This window comes from Haliotis rubra, unplaced genomic scaffold (genome assembly GCF_003918875.1).
Source record: "Haliotis rubra isolate DU_JTF1 unplaced genomic scaffold, ASM391887v1 Scf147, whole genome shotgun sequence".
Taxonomy (NCBI): Eukaryota; Metazoa; Mollusca; class Gastropoda; order Lepetellida; family Haliotidae; genus Haliotis; species Haliotis rubra.
Genome location: NW_025765414.1, coordinates 68,154 through 87,252, shown reverse-complemented (window position 1 = coordinate 87,252; position 19,099 = coordinate 68,154). Strand labels below are relative to the sequence as shown.

The window sequence follows — 19,099 nt, the reverse complement described above, 5'->3', positions numbered from 1 at the left end:
AGAGATATGGAGGGGCAAGGTTGTTGAGACACTTAAAGACTGTACACAGAACTTTGAAGTCAACTCGGTATTGAACAGGAAGCCAGTGCAAAGATTTTCTTACAAGGGTCATATGATCATATTTCGAACTTGAAGATATACTTCAAGTGGCTGTATTCTTCACTTTCTGGAGTTTTTTCATGTGTTCTTTGGATAGGTGGGAAGACACAAGACATCTGACCAGGATATGTACACTCTCTTTAGTGATGTATTTTCGGATGGTGCCAATGGAACGAATGTGAAAGTAGCATGTCTTACACAGATGATCCACTTGTGCAGACATGGAAAGGTCAGACTGTAGCTGTACTCCAAGATCTTTAACTTGTCGTGATGGGGAGATACAGGCAGAAGCAATCTTCACATGCTCAACATCTACCTTGTCGATGTGCTGTTGTCTTCTGACCAACACTACCTCAGATGCTTGATTGGCATTAGTAGTATACACAATAGCGGGTACGGCATCAGGTCCTTCCGAAAGAAACTGAAAATTGGATAAACTTATAGAATCTCTTTGTCTACTATAGACAGAGCTCAGCTTAAGAGGATGATATGCTCAGGATAGGCTACACCGCGATGGCTTATAGTCCTCTGTGGTCAGTCGGATGACTGCTTACGCATCAAGGTGCAGTGTTACGCAGCTCTTTACTGAGGTTCAAGCCTGCCGTTCACCACTGAAACACTTTGGTACAAACAGGAGCTCTCGATGAGGGCTTAGTCGACACTAACTCCATGGGAGAACAGCCACACCAACAAAACAAACAAATTTCTCCCTCCCCGTGGGTTGTGGTCACAGGGCATTTTGCTATTTTTATTTGAACCTAAAAATACTAAAATGCAGCCGTAATATTGAGCGATGACTTTATGGATGGGGGTCTGTCATAATTTCATCGAAGTCAGCTAACGTATCGTGTGGTATGATTTGTAATTCCTCTTGGACGAATGCTATCGGAGGCCCTTCTTTCAAGTAGTACAAGTTCGGTTCGCCGTCTTTGATGTCGACCAGGTCTACGTTGTACATTTTCATGGACCATATCGGATCGGTGGCACGTTTTCTGCTGTCTCCATCGTATTCTCCCAGCTGGTACAAGTACCTAACGCTGACCCGGTCCGGTAATTGTTTCTCTGATTTATCGCGATGTGCCGCTGCTGACGACGATTCGACAGATTTCATTTTGATGGCTTCAACGGGTCTCTGTACCGAGGTGCCGGCAGGTAGACTTGTCAGATGGCTTGTTTTTTAAGCCAGGCTTTGGCTTTATCTTCCCAGACTCTAGCGACTTTGGCGACTATCGGGATGGCATCCACGCCTTTCCAGTACCCACGCGGGCTGTAATAAATTTTCTCCATGTATGTATAGCGTGCGTTTTTACTATTTAATAAGTGCATGTCCGTACGCGTAAGTGGTGACTCGGGTAGACTTCGGTCGATGGCAATCTATCATTTCGTGTCCATGGGAGACAGCGATGTCTTGTTGATTGTCAGTCCGTATATCCTGTGTCCGTCGCTTCTCAGCATGTTCATTTGGTGTTTGAACATTTTATTCTTGAACAGGGCTTCCTTGAATCTGGCATGCTTGATGTGTTTTTTCACCACGTTTTTTCACGCCTTTCGCCTTTCTGATTTCGTCGTTGTTTGCTTTCTTGATGGAATACATCTTGGGTCTCAAGCCGACGTACTCGGCGATCGGCATGCCCGCGCATTCGTCCTTCAATTTGCCGAGCACTTTTTTGTTGACTTGGCTGTGCATAGGGTAGTCGCTGATGTCGTATAGGTGGATGTTTTTCTTCATGTCCTCATACACGTCCTTGGTTCGAATTTCCATCAGCAGGGAATCCGTGTCCGTGTACAGCACTTCGCACTTGTCGCCGTACTGTTTCCTCAGCTCATTGTAGTAGAAGTCGTACATCAAGTGTTTGGATAAGTTGAGGATGCTCATCCCCACGTAAACGGGCCGGTTGAGCTTGATGTGGCTTTTGTTCATGTGCAGCGTTGCCAAGTTGTCGTCGAATATTTTGCTTCGGTTGAACGCCGGGCTGGCTATGAGTTTCCTGAGTTTTTCTTCCTCGCTGGATCTGACTAGCTTCACGTTAACGCGTTTTCTCAAATTTTCCATCGTCTTGCCGAACACCGAGTTGTTCATGAGCTTGTACAAGTTTTTCTCGAAATCGCTGGTGGCCAGCTTTCTTAAGTCCGTGTTCATTCTGATGTAGGGCTCCATCCAAGGACTTTGATCGAACTGGAGAGCCCTGTGTATTTTCGTGAGTTTCATTCCCAGCGACAAGTACAGCTGCAGGTTGCGATAGTGAACGATGTAATTTGTCTTGTTCATCAAGTTCGGCACAAGTTTTTCAACGTTAGCTGGCTTGTTGTTTCCCAGCAAGTTTAGTTAATATTCGGACATCCAGTCTGGGTTCACCGTCAATCGTTCTGAAGCTAGGGGATAGCTGTTGTGTGATTCGTGTAGTTCTGCGGGATAGTCAAAGTCCATTTCGAACAAGTAGCCTTTGTTCGAAATTCAGTGCGATGCCATTCACGTCGATATCTGTTGTAGAGACCCATTCGAATCCCCCGGTGGGGAGATACTGACTAATTGCCCAGCCGTACAGGTTGTTGGCGTCGAGATAGAGGATGTGTTTGGTCGGTTTGTTCGTGTTGTGACCGGGAACGTACTTGTTGCTGGCTTTGGCATACCGTTTGGATGTCATGGAAATCCCGCCTCGCAGACCTTTCTCCACGAACAGGTGCATGTCGTAATCCATCAGTAGTTTCAGTTCCACGCGGGTCTTTTTCAACAAGGTCTCCCAAGAGAGACCGGGGGATGAGAAATACCACGCGGGGTCCAGGGCGTACTGTTTCGAGCATGTTTTTCTGAATATTTCGAACACGTCGGCCAGCAGCAGTACGTCTGTATTCAAGTACAGATCATGTGACGTCCCAAAAACGCCAGCTACGATAACATGTCTCTCTTTTTGGTGATCTCTTTATTCGCGCTGCAATCGTCTAGGATAAACAGCGTCGATTCTCCCTCGAACTTCTCGTGAAAGTCTCGCAACCAGTCCTGTAAACGTACTCCCGGGTCGATTTTATACACCTCCGCATCGTTCATCACCCATGCTCACTAAGTGTACGTTTTATTCACGTGTATCGTAGGGCAAAGAATCACGATATGATTGAACACCTCCCGATAGTACCCTTCCAGCATATCTTCCCACATCCTGTCTGACGATGGCGCAGCGTGGCTCTAGAGGCAGATCAATAGAGGGCTTGCATGAATCTTCCATTGTCTATATTAAGCTGCGCATCCATAATAACGTACAAATATAGGTTTAATTTACCTGCAGTTTGAGCTTTTTTGGTGATTTTGATGGTGATCCCCTCGCTGCCGTTGTCGATGCGTGAAGTCTGTCATCGTCCATGGATTGCATGTCCAGCCACAGCGCGTAATGTTCATCCAGGTACATACCGAGCGTCATGTAGGGTAAACCCAGTTCTTTGACTTCCGGCAAGTGTCTCTTGATGGCCGGTAGTTTTCTTATCTCATCCCACTGCTGGTGACATCGCATGCCTTGGCTGAACAGCTGGTTGGGCGCGCCCTCGATGGTCACTTCCACTTTCATGATCTCGGGATTCCAAGTGAGTTCGCTCTTCGAAACAACTCGTATTCCGCCACGGGAATGATCAAGATGCCTTTCATTGATCGGGCCGGCACGTTCAGGTTGATGTTCCACAGCGTGTCACTCGTCCTTGACGACCGTCCGTTGCTGTAGCACGCGATCGTACAGGATGGACAGCTTTCCCGAGTACTGGCTGCTAATCTGCCGGGCCAGCTCCGTGCTCATGACCATGTCGAATTCCAGAGAGATGTTGTCGACGACGTAGCTGGCCTCAGTGCCATCTGGCGTGAAGATAACTTTGCCGTAGAGGTTGAACGTGAGTTCGTGTTACAGCCGGTCGCCCAGCGCGGCCTGGTAAAACGGCATGTGCCCCTCGAGCAGTATGCAAAACCGGTTCCCGTACGCCTTGGTGATGGCTTTGTCCCCTGCCACTATCCTATCTTCGTCTTGCGTGAAAGATTTTCCCACAGGTAGGTCGTTCGCACGGCAGGTATCCCAACAAAGTCCTTGATACAACATGTCAGCGCGTTCGTTGATGGTTCTCCAGAGGTCCGTGTAAGTTAAAAACACGTTGCTGTCGTCGATGCTCAGCACCTCGTTCCCGCTGATTTTGATGGCGGTTTTCTTGACGATGGCATGACCCAGGTTGCGCGAGATCGTGCGTTTGTTGTTCGTGGACTCCCAACGTGATCTGAAAAGCCAGTCGAGCCGTGCCGGGGACGATGTTGTCGTTCGTGCCCAGGATGGGGAATCGAACCAGCAGCGTTTGGTTTTAATCGACCATGCTCGGATTGTTGGTGATGGTCACCGACTGACGCACAGCTTTGACCGCCAGGGGTTCTCTCAATCTTCGGAAAGGATCTAGTTTTCGTCCATACGCCAACGACATCTTTTATATTGAAAGTATGTTTTCATATATTTAATAGAACCATGGCCGAAGGTGGTGACGATATTCCCATGGACGATTTGGGGAAGATAGAACCCTGTTGCATGATGATGATGAAGATTATGCACGTCGTTAAGAGCGACCTCTTGAGCGTCAACGATTATTTCGATGCTTTGAGACGAGATAAAAGTTACGTCTAGCCACCGTATCGAGACTATTCCAAGTTTTTGATCGATAGGAAGGGCACACTGCTATTGAAAGCGGATGTGAAGATCAATCTGATGAACACCCGCACGAGAAAAACGCTCGCTCTGTCGACTCCGGCCGGAAAACACTGTGTCCAATTCGTCATTAGCGGCGAATTAAACTCTGTGATTACGTCAGCGCATGACCCAAACAACTTCTGCCCAAAGGTCGGTCAAGATCTGCACAAGCGTAAGGGGCGGAACTTCGGAGGCGATCTGAGAGGCGTGCCCCAACTTCGCCCGGACGGCATCGAAAAATATTGCACGCATCTGTGAGACGAACCCATGCCGGTTTTGAATTTCCCCTCAGGGGAACTGCGGCGAGACAAGGCCTTGAGAAACATTGCATTGGATGCGGCTTGTGGACAACATGGCCAAACTGAAAGAACTAAGCGAACATATAAACTACGGTAGACAAACTAAACTTTAACAAGCAGATGATATGGACTGGCGATGTCAGCCCGGCGTCATATCGAGGAAAAGACTCGGTCAGTTGTGCGACGAACGATCCACCCGATTAGAAGCGGCGTCATACAACCGAGAAGCACTTCCATCCCAGATCAGCCGCGTGCGCGAAACCATCGACCGAGTCCTCGTAGAGGACACCACTTTGGCTGACAGGATCCGAAAGTTGTTCCGGGAGCAAGAGATCACAATCGTCAGCGTTCTGACGGCTTTGGGCTTCATCATATCGACCCTCGTCTTAGCACTGACGGGAGGCACACCACCACCAAGCCCAACAACACCATCAGACAGCAGCGACGTCAGAGACTGGATAAAAAAACAGTTGAAATCGCTCGGTGAAGCCCTAGCTAAACTGGCCGGCAAAGCCGCCGAAGCCCTGCCCGGCATCTTGGGCAGTATCGTTTCCTGGTTGCTGGGCTTGTTGTCGAAAACTGTCACGTGGCTTGGCCAGAACCTGTTGGCAGTCGTCGTCGGCCTGGCGGGTCTGGTGTACGCCACCGCTAAAGAATTTTTAACCAAATTAGGCACAGTCCAACCGCGATCCCGCCGAACACCAGAGCCGTTTTGCAATCGACGTGCCGCTAATTGTTTGCCTGCACGTGTTGTCGTGGTGGTGGTGGTTCTACTTCTTCCAGTGGCAATGCCATGATGCCTGTTGGTGGTTCTACTTCTACGCGTTATTGGCGATCGGGCGATGCCCAACTTTTGATCCCCGGTGGCGATGACGATTTCATTGTTGTAGCCCACCAATCTGTTCACCCTCAGCTGCATGTGGTTCGGAGCCATGTACAGTCCCGCACCGAACACGTAGTCGACTTTCGAACGGGCGTATTCCAGCGTGTTTTCATCGCGTTCTATTGCACTCGGTAGATCGACCCTTCTAGCAATGGCATCCTCGACGTTAGCCACAAACTGTTTCTTGTCGTCGTAAGCCGCCCCTTCATGACCCAAGATGCCAGAACACGTTTGCGTCTGCGCGCCCAGCACGGCCCACACATACGTTCGAATCAAATCGTTCAATCTGACGACAATTGCACGAGTAAACCCTTTCGAAGTGTCCAGCATGAACATTTTCCAATCGTCCGCGGGTCCCTGCTCAAACCTCCAAACGAGGTAATCCTTGCTGTCATCGAAAGCCATGTAATCGTCGTTCCACTCGTTCTTCGTGACATAATGATACGACTTGTAACCCCAATCTTTCACCAGCTGTTTGATGGCTTCCGCGAGAGACATGTTTTGAATGATGGGAAAGCCCAAACCGCAAAGCGACCTGGCAATCGTCACCATCTTAGGATCTAGTTCAAATTCATTCACAAAAGCAGCGTTCGTTCACGACGCGTCGATCGTACGGATTGTTTACCGCGTTCCACGCCTTGTCCTGTGCAATCGCGGTGCTGATCTCTTTCAAAAAACGTCTGATCTGGTAGTACACGTGAAAAAGGAACACAGACGGACTCAACGGACCGCGGCGACAAGTGTCCTTCAACGTCATGCTGCACCCGGTGGTCGTGCACCACAAGGCAAAAGTGAACTGATTCTGCTAGACCTGCATCGTGTAAAACCAATCGTGCACCGTTTTCACATTCGTGACCGAAAACCCGTAATTTTTAAACACCTCGATGAACTGAACCATGAAATGTAAACCATGCTTTGCATCGACCACAATACTCGGTTGCGTGATATAGCACTTATATTATCACTTTTAGAATAAAACACTCCCGGTTTGTACATATTGAATTGTTATATATTTAATCTTAGTATACATATCTACCTTTCAATATGTACGCGATGCTTCCGGGAATAACGAGCGGCGAGTCCGCTCAACTGCTGCATGCGATCGATAACACGTCCGGTCAGCTCGAAGTCACGCTCTGTGTCATCACCTACTACCCGCGATGGACCAACATCAGTCAACGTCAAGGGAACAACAGGCTGTTTTTCAATAACGCTCGCAACCAAATAATGGACGGCTACTAAAGCATGTGCTCACACAACGAAGAAACCTTCAAACCCATGGGAGCCGAACTCAAAATGAACGACTCAGTCGGACGTTGCCTAACACTCTCGGGTTAACGTCAAACGACATACCACAGGAAACCACCGTCATCAGCATAAAATTACCCGATCTCGTTCTGTATCGCGAACTGTGCATTCATCTCGATCAGCTGAGCACGACTGACAACGTTCAAGGCCAACGACCTTCGACCCTGCTGAGAGCCGTGCCGGTGAAAACGGAAAAGTACAACGACGGCAGAACCGAATCGTTTTCGTCGCGGCAGTACAAGAAATTAATCCAAGGCAACATCACGGAATTGAAAATTTCGGTTTTAGACATTAAACACGATCCCGTAAGAAGAGGATATCTCAGCGCGACGCTGCACATGCGACAATGACGGAGTCTCAACGTACAGGAACACGAGTTAGAAAATGCGCCAACATAGCGATCTCCGACCTTGGGACAAGTGCGGATTCGACGGCAAACTGTACGGCTTGCAAGTGAAAACAACATTTACAAACCGCGTCGAACTGCAGCCCTCTACTGCCGTTGGTGGTGGCAGAAGAACAACGACTCGAAGGCGATTTAAATTCGATACCAAAGGAGCAGTCAACAACACTTTCGGTAACGACCTGCTCCGCCAAGGAGGAGGACAATAATTGATGATAACCCCACGTAGAGACCACGGACGTCTCAAGAAGCACACACTACACTCTCTTCAACGACGAAAACAAATGGGTATTAGTGCCATCCCAAATCGACTGGAATCATCTCAACATCCGCTCTCCTCCGTTTTCCACGGACAACAAAGATCACTACCTGGCGAAAGTCCCGGCCGAAAGCTAGTGGCTTAGCGTGAATGTCAGCACGCGTTGAGGCAAAGAGTAGCCCACATGCTGTTGAGCAAACCCGGGACGTAAAACGTGGGATTGCAAATGGTGTCGGAATTCGACAGCGTGGAAGATGTCCTGGAAAATCTGCTGGTGAAATCCATGCTGTACATCCAAGTCTACCTCGGCGAACCACCGTCGGCGCGTGACGTCATCGAAATCGTGAAAGGGATAAAACTCTGCTGGTCCAAACAACAACAATACCAAGTTTGCTCCGTTTATGTGCGGGTGAACGTTAACGCTTACACCAGTCTGCAGGGAGTCACCGTGACCATGGAAGACACAATATCGATCACCAAAATTTTCCTATTCAACAACATACATCTCATGGGTTTGAAGTGCACGTCCGAGGAATAATCCGATAACCAATTGAAAACAGTTTCGTAATTTTGTATAAAAAACGATGAACCATCATCCCAACGTAATGCTAGCCGATCTCGGGGACAAGCGGGGATTCGATCTGCCCTGCGAGGAAAACATCTTGTACGTCCTGCACTTAAAAGAAAACAAATACGAGCGGGTGTCACTAGCAGACTTCAAACGGCCCGACTGGTTGATCGACATGACCCTCACCTCACCCCACTTATCTTTTAAAAACAATGTTAACGTCTCCAAAATTACGAACAACGGGATCCTTCTCACTTCTTTCACTCCAGGTTTTGATATACAAGTTTTACGAATACCAGGTCACACGGGCAACACGAGGTGACTTCACATTTACCTTCCACGTACCCGATTACCAACGGGATTTTTTCGATCCAAATTTGACTATAAAATCACACACCACGCTCGTAATAGAAGTCTATCTCGCAGACGCTCGTGGGTCAGAATGAGCACTTTTGACTGGGTTGACAATATGCTGGTTCGACAGACACAATCACCAACGGTGTCATATCGTCATAAGACCGGGATCGACACCATTAGTAACCCTCGATGGAGTTTGTGTTATAGAAAAAAAATTGGATTTGTGTCGCGAATATTTATGTGTATGATAATCTAAACCTTATCAGCCTCAAATACATCGATCGGATATTAACGGAAACACAATTAAATATTATGTTATAAAAAATCTTATACACAAGATGGGACTGTATCCGGTTGCCGACGAAGAAGCAAAAACACTGGAAACCGTAGACAGGTTTCATTTGCGACAGATATGCGAGATCAAACAACAACTAGAACGTGAACGCGATACATTGTCGGCATTACAGAAAAAAAATCACAGGGCTGTCAATTCCGAGTCGACATCGCTCTTTTTATTTCTATTTTATTTTTATTAATATAAAAAGAAGATGAAATCCAGATAATTCTCTATGTTCAACAATACCTCAGTTTTGTCATCATTTAGCTTTAGTTTTCTTTCAGTCATCCATGAGTTCATTTCAGACGTACAGTTTCCAATATGTTGTAGGGTGTCAGACATTGATTCGGTGATTCTAATCATCAGTTGGACATCATCTGCATACGAGAAATGAGGTGTCTCAAACTTGTCAGTCATGGTTTTGAGACAGTTTACTTATAAGAGAAACAGCACAGGCCCCAACACTGAGCCTTGTGCGACTCCACACGAGAGCACTGTCTTCTCCGAAAACTGTCCCGAGGCATATACAGACTGTCGCCTGACATGGAGATAGGATGCAAACCAAGGGAGCACTGTTCCACCGATACCAACTTGATGCTGTAAAATATCCAGAAGCTTGGAATCAATAACTGTATCAAACGCTGCACTGAGATCTAAAAGAGTCAGCGTTGCCATGTCACCAGAATCCACTAGACACCTGAGATCATTAACAACTCTCAGGAGCAAGGTCTCTGTTGAATGCTGCGGACGATAAGCAGACTGATAGTCATCAAGGATGTCATGGAGGTGGATATGCTTCATCAGTTGTCTGGTAACAGCTTTCTCCACAAGTTTTGAAAGAAAAGTCAAGTTTAAAACGGGCCGATAGTTGTTGAGTGTGTTGGTATCAAATTTGGAATTCTTTAACACTGGAGTAACAATAGCACCTTTCAAACATGTAGGGAAATCACCAGATGAAAGACTTTTATTGATAATGTCTGTTATAACTGGAAGTAAATGATCGAGATGATCAACCACAAGATTGCTTGGCATTGGATCATTCAGACAAGTGGTTTTGTTGAATGATTTGATGAGAATCAGAGTGAGTGAGTGAGTGAGTTTAGTTTTAAGCCACTTGTAGCAATATTCCAGCACTATCAAGGCGGTGAACACCAGAAATGAGCTTCACACATTGTACCCATGTGGGGAATCGAACCGGGATCTTCAGTGTGACGAGCGAACGCTTTAACCACAAGGTTACCCCACCGCCCTGCTGAGAGTCAGAACATCTTGTGGAGTACAAAGTGCGAACTCCCTCAGAGGAACGCCATCAAACAAGGTTTCCTCGAACACCATGTCTGGCTGCTTATACTCCCTGAGAAGTTTCTGGATATCCAGAATTTTATTCTCAAAGAATGAGTTGAAATCATTGGCAAGTTGTGTAAGGTTATCACTTTGAGGAAGAACAACTTCTTTCGTCTTGCCCATAATAGATTTCATGAAATTGTGAAGCTCTCTAGGTTTTCCTACACACTCTGTAATTTGATGTTTACAGTGCAAATGCTTCTGCTCTCGGACGATCTTGCAAAAAGCATTTCTTTGAGATTTATAGATTTGACGATGTATCTCATGTTGAGATTTTCGCCACCTACGTTCTGCTTTATGTCTTTGACGTTTAGCTTCATGAACAGATTCACTGTACCAGGGACATCCTGTACGCGGTATTAAAGTATGTTCATTCGGAGGTGCGTGACAGTCCAGCAATTGGCGAAGTGAGTTGTTATACAAAGCAGTCTGCCCACCAGTCTGATACAGGATTTGTGACAAGATCCCATGTTGCCAAATCTTGACTGAATTTCACATTGTCAATTCCTTTAAAGGTCGGGATGCAAACCTCCCAAAAACCCATGGGTTTCCAAATAGTCTCCCATTGGCTACTCCTCGGCAGTGTAGATGTTATCTGCCCATGAGTGACAGGACTGTAACGGCTATGGGTGCCTGGCAGGAGCCTGGCGATGTCAAAGCTGAACCTTGGAATTTACAACTCGAAAAACATGTGCCTTATAGTAAATGTCCAACAATCCTTTCAGTACATATTTTGATGACTAAAGAGATGAATTTAATTAGCATATATGAAACTACAAATTTTACTTATTTTCTGAAAATATAATCGTCAGCAAAAAGATGTCCGCATTAGAGGTGAGGTGAAATTGGGTTTAACCTTGTGCTTGAGAATATTTCGCTCATATGACGACGTGCATGCGTGTGTATGTGTATGTGCGGCTGCTTGTACTAGCCCAGACTGAAGCTGGTTTTATAGTGCTAGCCCACTGAGATACCATGCCGCAGTGAAGCATGAATACCCCACTCAGACACATTATACTGACTCCGACCCGACCAGTCCTTGTTGTACCCATTAATGCCGAGAGCCAGGCAGGGACCAACAAGTACCATATTTTACCGTCTTTTGGTATGACGCGGTCGGGGATCGAACCCGCGACCTTCCGTCTCTGGGCAGACGCTCTAACCACTACATCACGGAGGCGGTCGTCCGCATCAGAAGTGTACAACCCTAGCCCTGCACAGCATGGTGTCAGGGGAGTGGGGGAGGGGGGTCATATTCCCAGCCTGCCTGAAATATGAAACTGAATGAAACTTTCCCCCACTCATAGGCTCATATCTATGGAAACACACCTCTTAACTGACACAGTGGGAAATTCAAATCTGGATTTAAACATGAGAAACATATTTTCAAAATGAATGTTTTGTAGACTTTCTGCGTCCATAACTTCATAACATACTTCTTTATGCTAAGACTTGATATCAGCCTGAATCGGTAAGTCAAATTTGTGATATTTTAAGGAATGTACATGAATACTACATTGCTTTGCATAAAAAGACAGCTTTGACCAGGCAATGTGGCCAAATCCCATCTGTGTATAGGTGTGAACCCCTGCCTTTAACATTACGACCTGCTTTTGTAGCTACTTCATTGTTTGGCCTCTGCATGTTAAGAGACAACCGCATAGCACAGTGATCAGAGTCACAGTCAAAGTCAGCATGTTAGAGCTTATTTCTTGATGATCGTGGTGGGCAGTATAAACCGACAATTCTGAGGTGAGGTGAGGTGAAATTGGGTTTTACGTCGTGCTTGAGAATATTTCGCTCATATGACGACGTGCATGCGTGTGTATGTGTATGTGCGGCTGCTTGTACTAGCCCAGACTTAAGCTGGTTTTATAGTGCTAGCTCACTGAGATACCATGCCGCAGTGAAGCATGAATACCCCACTCAGACACATTATACTGACTCCGAGCCGACCAGTCCTTGTTGTACCCATTAATGCCGAGCGCCAGGCAGGGACCAACAAGTACCATATTTTAACGTCTTTTGGTATACCGCTCTCCGGGCGGACGCTCTAACCACTACACCACGGAGGCGGTCGACAATTCTGAGAGATGTGTTGAAAGATGAAATGACAATGTCTATATATTCAAAGATACAAAGGTTTACTTTAGGTACAATAGCATTAATAATTAAATGGAAAACATAACTGGAAATCTACAAGGACAATACTGACGATATAATGTGTGACAATTTGCAAAGAATCGTTGAAGGCAAATAAACTCACTGAGCCTGAATGACCATATAAGATTGATGACAAATTAAATCCTCTACTAAAGAAGTATGTGTTTGATCTAATTAATCTTATGTCGTTAAATGTGGAACAGATGAGGAAGAAATGAAGCGCATCTTCGGTGTGATGCCCGCAGTTACATTCAGGACTATCAGATATAAATTATATCTGGTAAACTTATCTCCATTTAGATCGTAACCATGTCTCAGTAAAGAAAAGTACATCAATATCTCCACTGACCAGCATGTCCCTAATCTAAAGTTTTTTGTTTGATGATAGTAAATTCCACACTGACACACTCACATATTTTCTGGAAGTCTGTGGATGAACTTTTGACAGATTTTGTTCACAAATATTTCTCTTTAACTTTCTGCCAGCATGTTTTCCTCTCTTTGTTTTCTGTACAACTGAAATCCCAAGTTGATTGAGGTTTTCAAACATTCCAGGAGAAAGTCTTGGCTTAGAAAGGCTTGATGCTGATTGTGGAATAGCCACCAGCTCCTCTCTATTGTATGCAATGCGGCCTTGATTGGTGTCCATTGTTCCAACATGGCCTGTCTGTATTGCACCACCACCCTCAGCTTGGGTATGAATAGCACTGAGATTTGAACAAGTTGTTGAAAGTAGACAAACTTCCAGTGTTCACGAATGGTGTTTTAAAGGAACAGGACATTGGGTCCTGTAAGTTTCAGATGTCTGTCTGACCCATTGAAAATTCACAGGACCCATAGAATAAAATTAAACACACATTTCAGATTTAACATTTCTTATAATTGGCAATGAAAGTATAAACAAACATAAGATTTATAAACAGCAAACAGGTGTCACATGTCCCATATAACAACTTCAGTCAAAGTCATTGTGAAATATACAGTCGGACACTGGGGCCGGGGGGTTGTAGACTTCTATCGGACCGTTGGCAAATCTGCCCGATTTGTCAGAGGGTCAGACGCTATACGTGAACACTGAAATTCAACAAATGTCAATCAAGTCATAATTCTTGACTATTTCAGGCCAAACAAAAGATCACACTGATCCTTGTAAGATAAGGTATAAGTGTACCACTTGTTTGAGGCAATTGAGATAGCATAAACCTGTGTAGAATACATATAAAGGGAGAAAGCAAAATGCAGCTGCCATGTCCAAATCGTCCTCACCTTTCACAGGCACCAGAAGCATCTCAGAAGCTTTGTATCTCTTCACAGGTTTGTCAAAACCTTGACATAAGCAAAAATGTTTCCAGCTACTCTTCTTCAAACCTGAAATGATCAAGAGTTGCGTTTGTCAATTACAAGCACAGATTTTATTATATGGTCCCTGTTACAAGTGCATAGCAGGCAAATGCAAAGGTAAATGTGATGAAGTAGCACCTAGCTATTTATGTAATATGGTTCCAAAACCCATATCGGCAAATATTTCCTATGATTTGAGAAATTAAACAAATTTACAAAACGTTCCTTCAAGAACAACCTTCTACAGTAACGCTTTCTTACCAAGCACTGTAGAACTTTTGAACCTTTTACAAGGTGATATTAAACAAATACAGCAGAAATACAGTGGAAATAACCCATTGCCCGACGTCCGAGTCCAGTGTTTTTTTCTGTCGGGCAAGCAAATTTGTATATCCCACTGTACCAGTGTGCAGTTGACTTTCCAATGTTAATTATGTTGTTTATTTAAAAAATCAGCAAGAAAACGGTCTGTATAGCGCAAAAATTATCAGGGCAAGTGACTTTACATGTGCCACTGTAACGGAGTACACTATCAATTTTAAAGTTATTTCCACCCCTGAATACAATCTTCTAAATCTTTCACAGATAAAATCTCACACAACTCAGGTATTAAATTTGCCTAAGATCCAAATTTTGGAAGCAGATTCTGTCAAATTATACACTGCAGACATCGATTAGGATGTAGTGATCTAAACAAAGTTAATCGTTTTATATCTAATGACCTATCTTGTTCTTGTGCTGCAGTTTGTGAAGATAATTTACACTATTTCTTTCTGTGTCCAAATTATGATAATTTAAGAAATGATATGCATTTTGATAGAAATGGATACAATCTAAAATCGGTCCTGTATGGAAATATTCAAGCATCAGAAATTGAAAATTTGCAAATTGTTAAATCTGTTCATTGTTTCATTGAAAAATCTTGTCGATTTAAGTTTTAAGAAGTAATGTACTGAAACACAATGTAATACATAACTGTAAACTTACTGTAAATGAATTCATTTCATTGATCAAATTCAATGTCACTTACTTATTTACTGTTGAAATGTCATACATATCATTAGGGGTGTCGCGATACGCGAATGTATCGATGCATCAATACAGTTTTACTGACGATACGATACGCGATACATGCTTGCGTGTATCGATTCCTATTTTAAAACTTTATCGATTCAAATTTTTATGCTATATCCATCTCCGTCAAAGTCTTGATAGTAAAATTACACCAGACCGCTCCGATAAATAGATGTAGCTAGCTTTACTTAAAAAATAGGTTGGAAACTAACAGCTTTTGTGATTGGCTAGACTATTTTGATGGACCAATCAGTGAGCGCGTCCGTTGCCGGTAAGGTAATGCTATGAAAAGGCGCGAAAATTATGTATCGCGATACGTATCGTATCGTGACCTTAAAATCGTGATATGTATCGTATCGTGAGATTGGTGTATCGTGACACCCCTACATATCATGAAGGGTTTCACTTTGATGGTACCTGTTGCATTGCAGCATAATGCAACTGTCACTCTTTCTTTCGACTTCTTCACACCAGGTGTTTTCTTAGAGGCAAGTGTGTGATTGGGTCCGAGCTTATAAAACAAGCCGGTCTTGTCAAGATTGAAGATGTCGTCTTCGTCGTAATTTTTCAAGCATGATTTCAATTCTTCTCTACCTTTAACTACTGCATTCTTATCAGCACTGGCAGCTTCCCCCTGATAATTTTGTTTCTTAATTTGATGACGGGATTTGAAGCGGTAAAGCCAAGCGAGAATAACCAAAATCATTGATTCCTAATTTTGAGCCCAATTCCATGCCTTTCTCAGTTAACATTTGGTCATTTACTGAAGCATTTTTTGTGTTCATTTCTGTCATCCAAAGATAAAGTGTTTCCTCTAATTTGGCATGTTTAGCATTTCGTTCTCTTGTGAGAGATAGAGAATCTTCCGAAATATTTAGCCACTTATCCTTACTTTTCCAAATGTCCGAAACAGTAGTTTTGCCGACAGAATGACCGAATTTTTCGCCAAAATGTTTACTTAAAAAATCGAAACTGGCTTTAGGATTTCTTTCTTTGTATAGGCAAATTTCCCTTTTTAGAGCAGCAGTAATTTCGAAGCGCTTACGCTTAGCAGGCTGGCTAGCCATAGTGAAAATGCATTGCTTTGTGAAATGTTTACCTGTACATATTTATAGCGGAATATTTTAACAACACACATTGACACTTCTCACTCAATATATTTGGAGTAAAAGTTGTTAAAGTGTTAACTGGACTGGTTAGGCTTTATGATAAAGGGATCAAAGGGATGAGTCGCTAAACAAACAACGTGTCACTTTGGGTGGACCAGTCAGCAGCGCGGTCAACTTCAATCGTTCGGATTAACGCAGCTGTTTACAACTTAATTAGTTCAATCCGTTCTGACTGACCAGCGTTCGGAGGCGGAAACTGAATCATCGGACTCACGAGGTGTCAATTATATACAATATATAGGGAGATGATTTGGTGCTCAGTGAGTAGTGTTCGGAAGTCGGTGGATTCGGATTAACGAGGACCGGATTACCGCGGCCTGACTGTAGTACATAATGCAGTTGTATTGGAGCGGCATTAAGCTAAGCCTTTTCATTACTCATAATGAATAAATTTGTTTAAATCAAATAGCACAGCATGTTTTACACTGGACAATTTTATAACTGTCAAACCATTTTCACATTTTAGAACAACTTCTTTAATAACAAAATTCTTCTACTTTTGTGTCCATTTCTCTAGGGAATATAAAAATATAAAAAAATATGTATAAATATCAGTGTATGAAATAAACCAAAAACCAAGCCAGACATCTGGGGCTCCTTTCACGAAGCAACCTTTACTAAGGTTAACCTTAACTCCCATTCTGTAACATTGCACTAAGGTGTAAGTCACTAAGGTAACCTTAGTGCCATGTTAAAGAATGGGAGTTAAGGTTGACCTTAGTAAAGGTTGTTTCATGAAAGGAGCCCCAGGGCTAGTAACTCCAAAAACTTACCAGCCCAGAAGAGATTTAACCAGTCCTTCTTAAATACAAAATACTATGCTTGTCGTAAGAGGCGACTAACGGGATCGGGTGGTCAGGCTCGCTGACTTGGTTGACACATGTCATCGGTTCCCAATTGCGCAGATTGATGCTCATGATGTTGATCACTGGATTGTCTGGTCCAGACTCGATTATTTACAGACCGCCGCCATATAGCTGGAATATTGCTGAGAGCGGCGTAAAATTAAACTCACTCACTCACTCACTAAATACAAAATAGACAGTGTCAGTGGACACGTTATCCAGATATTGTTTTCACCGTCCATCAGACTGGCTAGCTGTAACATTAGACCGTCCAGCAGAAATCTAGCCCGTCTCAGGCGGTTGGACGGGCCTTATTTCAGACACTGTAAATATACAGTATCCCGGTATCAGGGGTTTTCGACGATGTAAGATAAAAACGTAATTTTTATCTGTAATATCATTTGAAGTTTTAATTTTACTAACCTTGGGTGATAAAGAATATATTCATCTATTTCACACAAAAATATCAAGTGTTTCCTACAAAAATAAAGTTGATGACATCGTTATTGGCGAAACTGTTGCCGTTCGCCACATCCGTGGATTTTTTATGGGTTTTCGACGATGAGCCATACTTTTCTCTCCGCACTGCGAGGGAGTGTTGTGATAACGTGGCTTTCTTTTTAAATATTGCCTGTCACCAGTCACGAATGATCTTACTGAATTTTTGCTTGATATTTTTTGTTATAAAGGCAACTGATTTTGCATCTGAAGTGATATTAAAGATCTCGGGTAAATAATATTGATGTTTTTTAAACAACTTAACTTCCGGTTTTCAATTGTCAATAAAACTTCTCACGACAGTGACTGGGCATCTGCCCTGCCTATGAAATTACTTGTGCTCACCGATCGCGCACGTACTCCCCCGATATAGCCAGCAACGCAATTGTCGAGAACACCAGAACATCAAATTCAGCTCGCTTTGGGATATATTACTGAGATTGGTGCAAGCAGCATCAGTAATCATGGTAATAACTCTCAGCATGGGTATATTTACATAAAGACTTTAAGTGCTATGATTCACTCATGTATTGAGGAATTACATCTTATAACATGACCCATGACACATGCATCCATGAAAATAATCATGGGCGACAAACATTAGCCTTACAAAGTTCAATTCGACTTCACTTGAACAAAACATGCTTAACAATGATAACTTGTACAGACTATACAAGAAAATAAACTTCTGAATTTTAGAAAATATAGGCTTAAAAGGTGCCAATTTTGACAAAATAAATGTTTTTAGTAACTGGTAGTTAGAACACATTCCAGATGGGGATCATTTCATTTTTTAATACAATCTTGTTTTCTCAAGGCACCTAAGTAATGACCACAGCATTACCGTACAGCCAGTTACTATTACTGTATATATAAACAAAAACTTGGGAAATTAGAACAGTCAACAATGATAGCTGGGTCTTAGATTCCAGTATGGAAAACTAATCTCTGAAATTAACATATTCTACAGAAAACTACAGTTTGTTTTAAAACATAATGAAAAACAGCCCTGAAACTTTCTTCATTTTCAAAAACTGCAGAAATCTAGACTTATCAAATATCATAGACATGCATGAGCTGTATTGGATATATTTGCTTTAGGGTCTGTATGGCAGACTAAGATTCCTACTGAAGAGTCGATCTAACTAACCAAGAGCAGCAATGGGCTCCAACAGTGAAGAAATGACCAACATCACGACATGATTGCAGGGTTGCATCTCGGCTGTTGGTCCCTAGTGTGGCTCTTGACTACAATCTACCCAGCGAACTGGGATAAAGTACCGGTAGCCAATGGATACAGTATTACACATACCTAAGTGTTCACAGACTTTAGAATGTAGTGTGTGGACAGACACCTCGTCTTGCTCTGAAGGGACCGACAGCTGAAAGACAACAGTACAGCTACTTGAAACAGGAAAAGAACCACTACACCATGGAGGCGGTTAAAGG

At 43.6% G+C, this 19,099-nt stretch overlaps 1 protein-coding gene across 2 annotated transcripts in view; it reads right to left on the bottom strand.

Annotated features, from left to right (window-relative positions):
* LOC124269730 overlaps positions 1-19,099 on the bottom strand; it is a 32,974-nt gene that overhangs the window by 11,902 nt on the left and 1,973 nt on the right. The window contains exons 2-3 of one of the 2 annotated variants that reach the window (XM_046704756.1): positions 18,963-19,032; positions 13,990-14,091 (exon numbers count right to left, since the gene is read on the bottom strand). In XM_046704756.1, coding sequence (XP_046560712.1) covers positions 13,990-14,091; positions 18,963-19,032 — 172 coding nt within the window. The remainder of the gene's footprint in view (positions 1-13,989; positions 14,092-18,962; positions 19,033-19,099) is intronic. The other variant, XM_046704757.1, reaches the window with a different exon arrangement.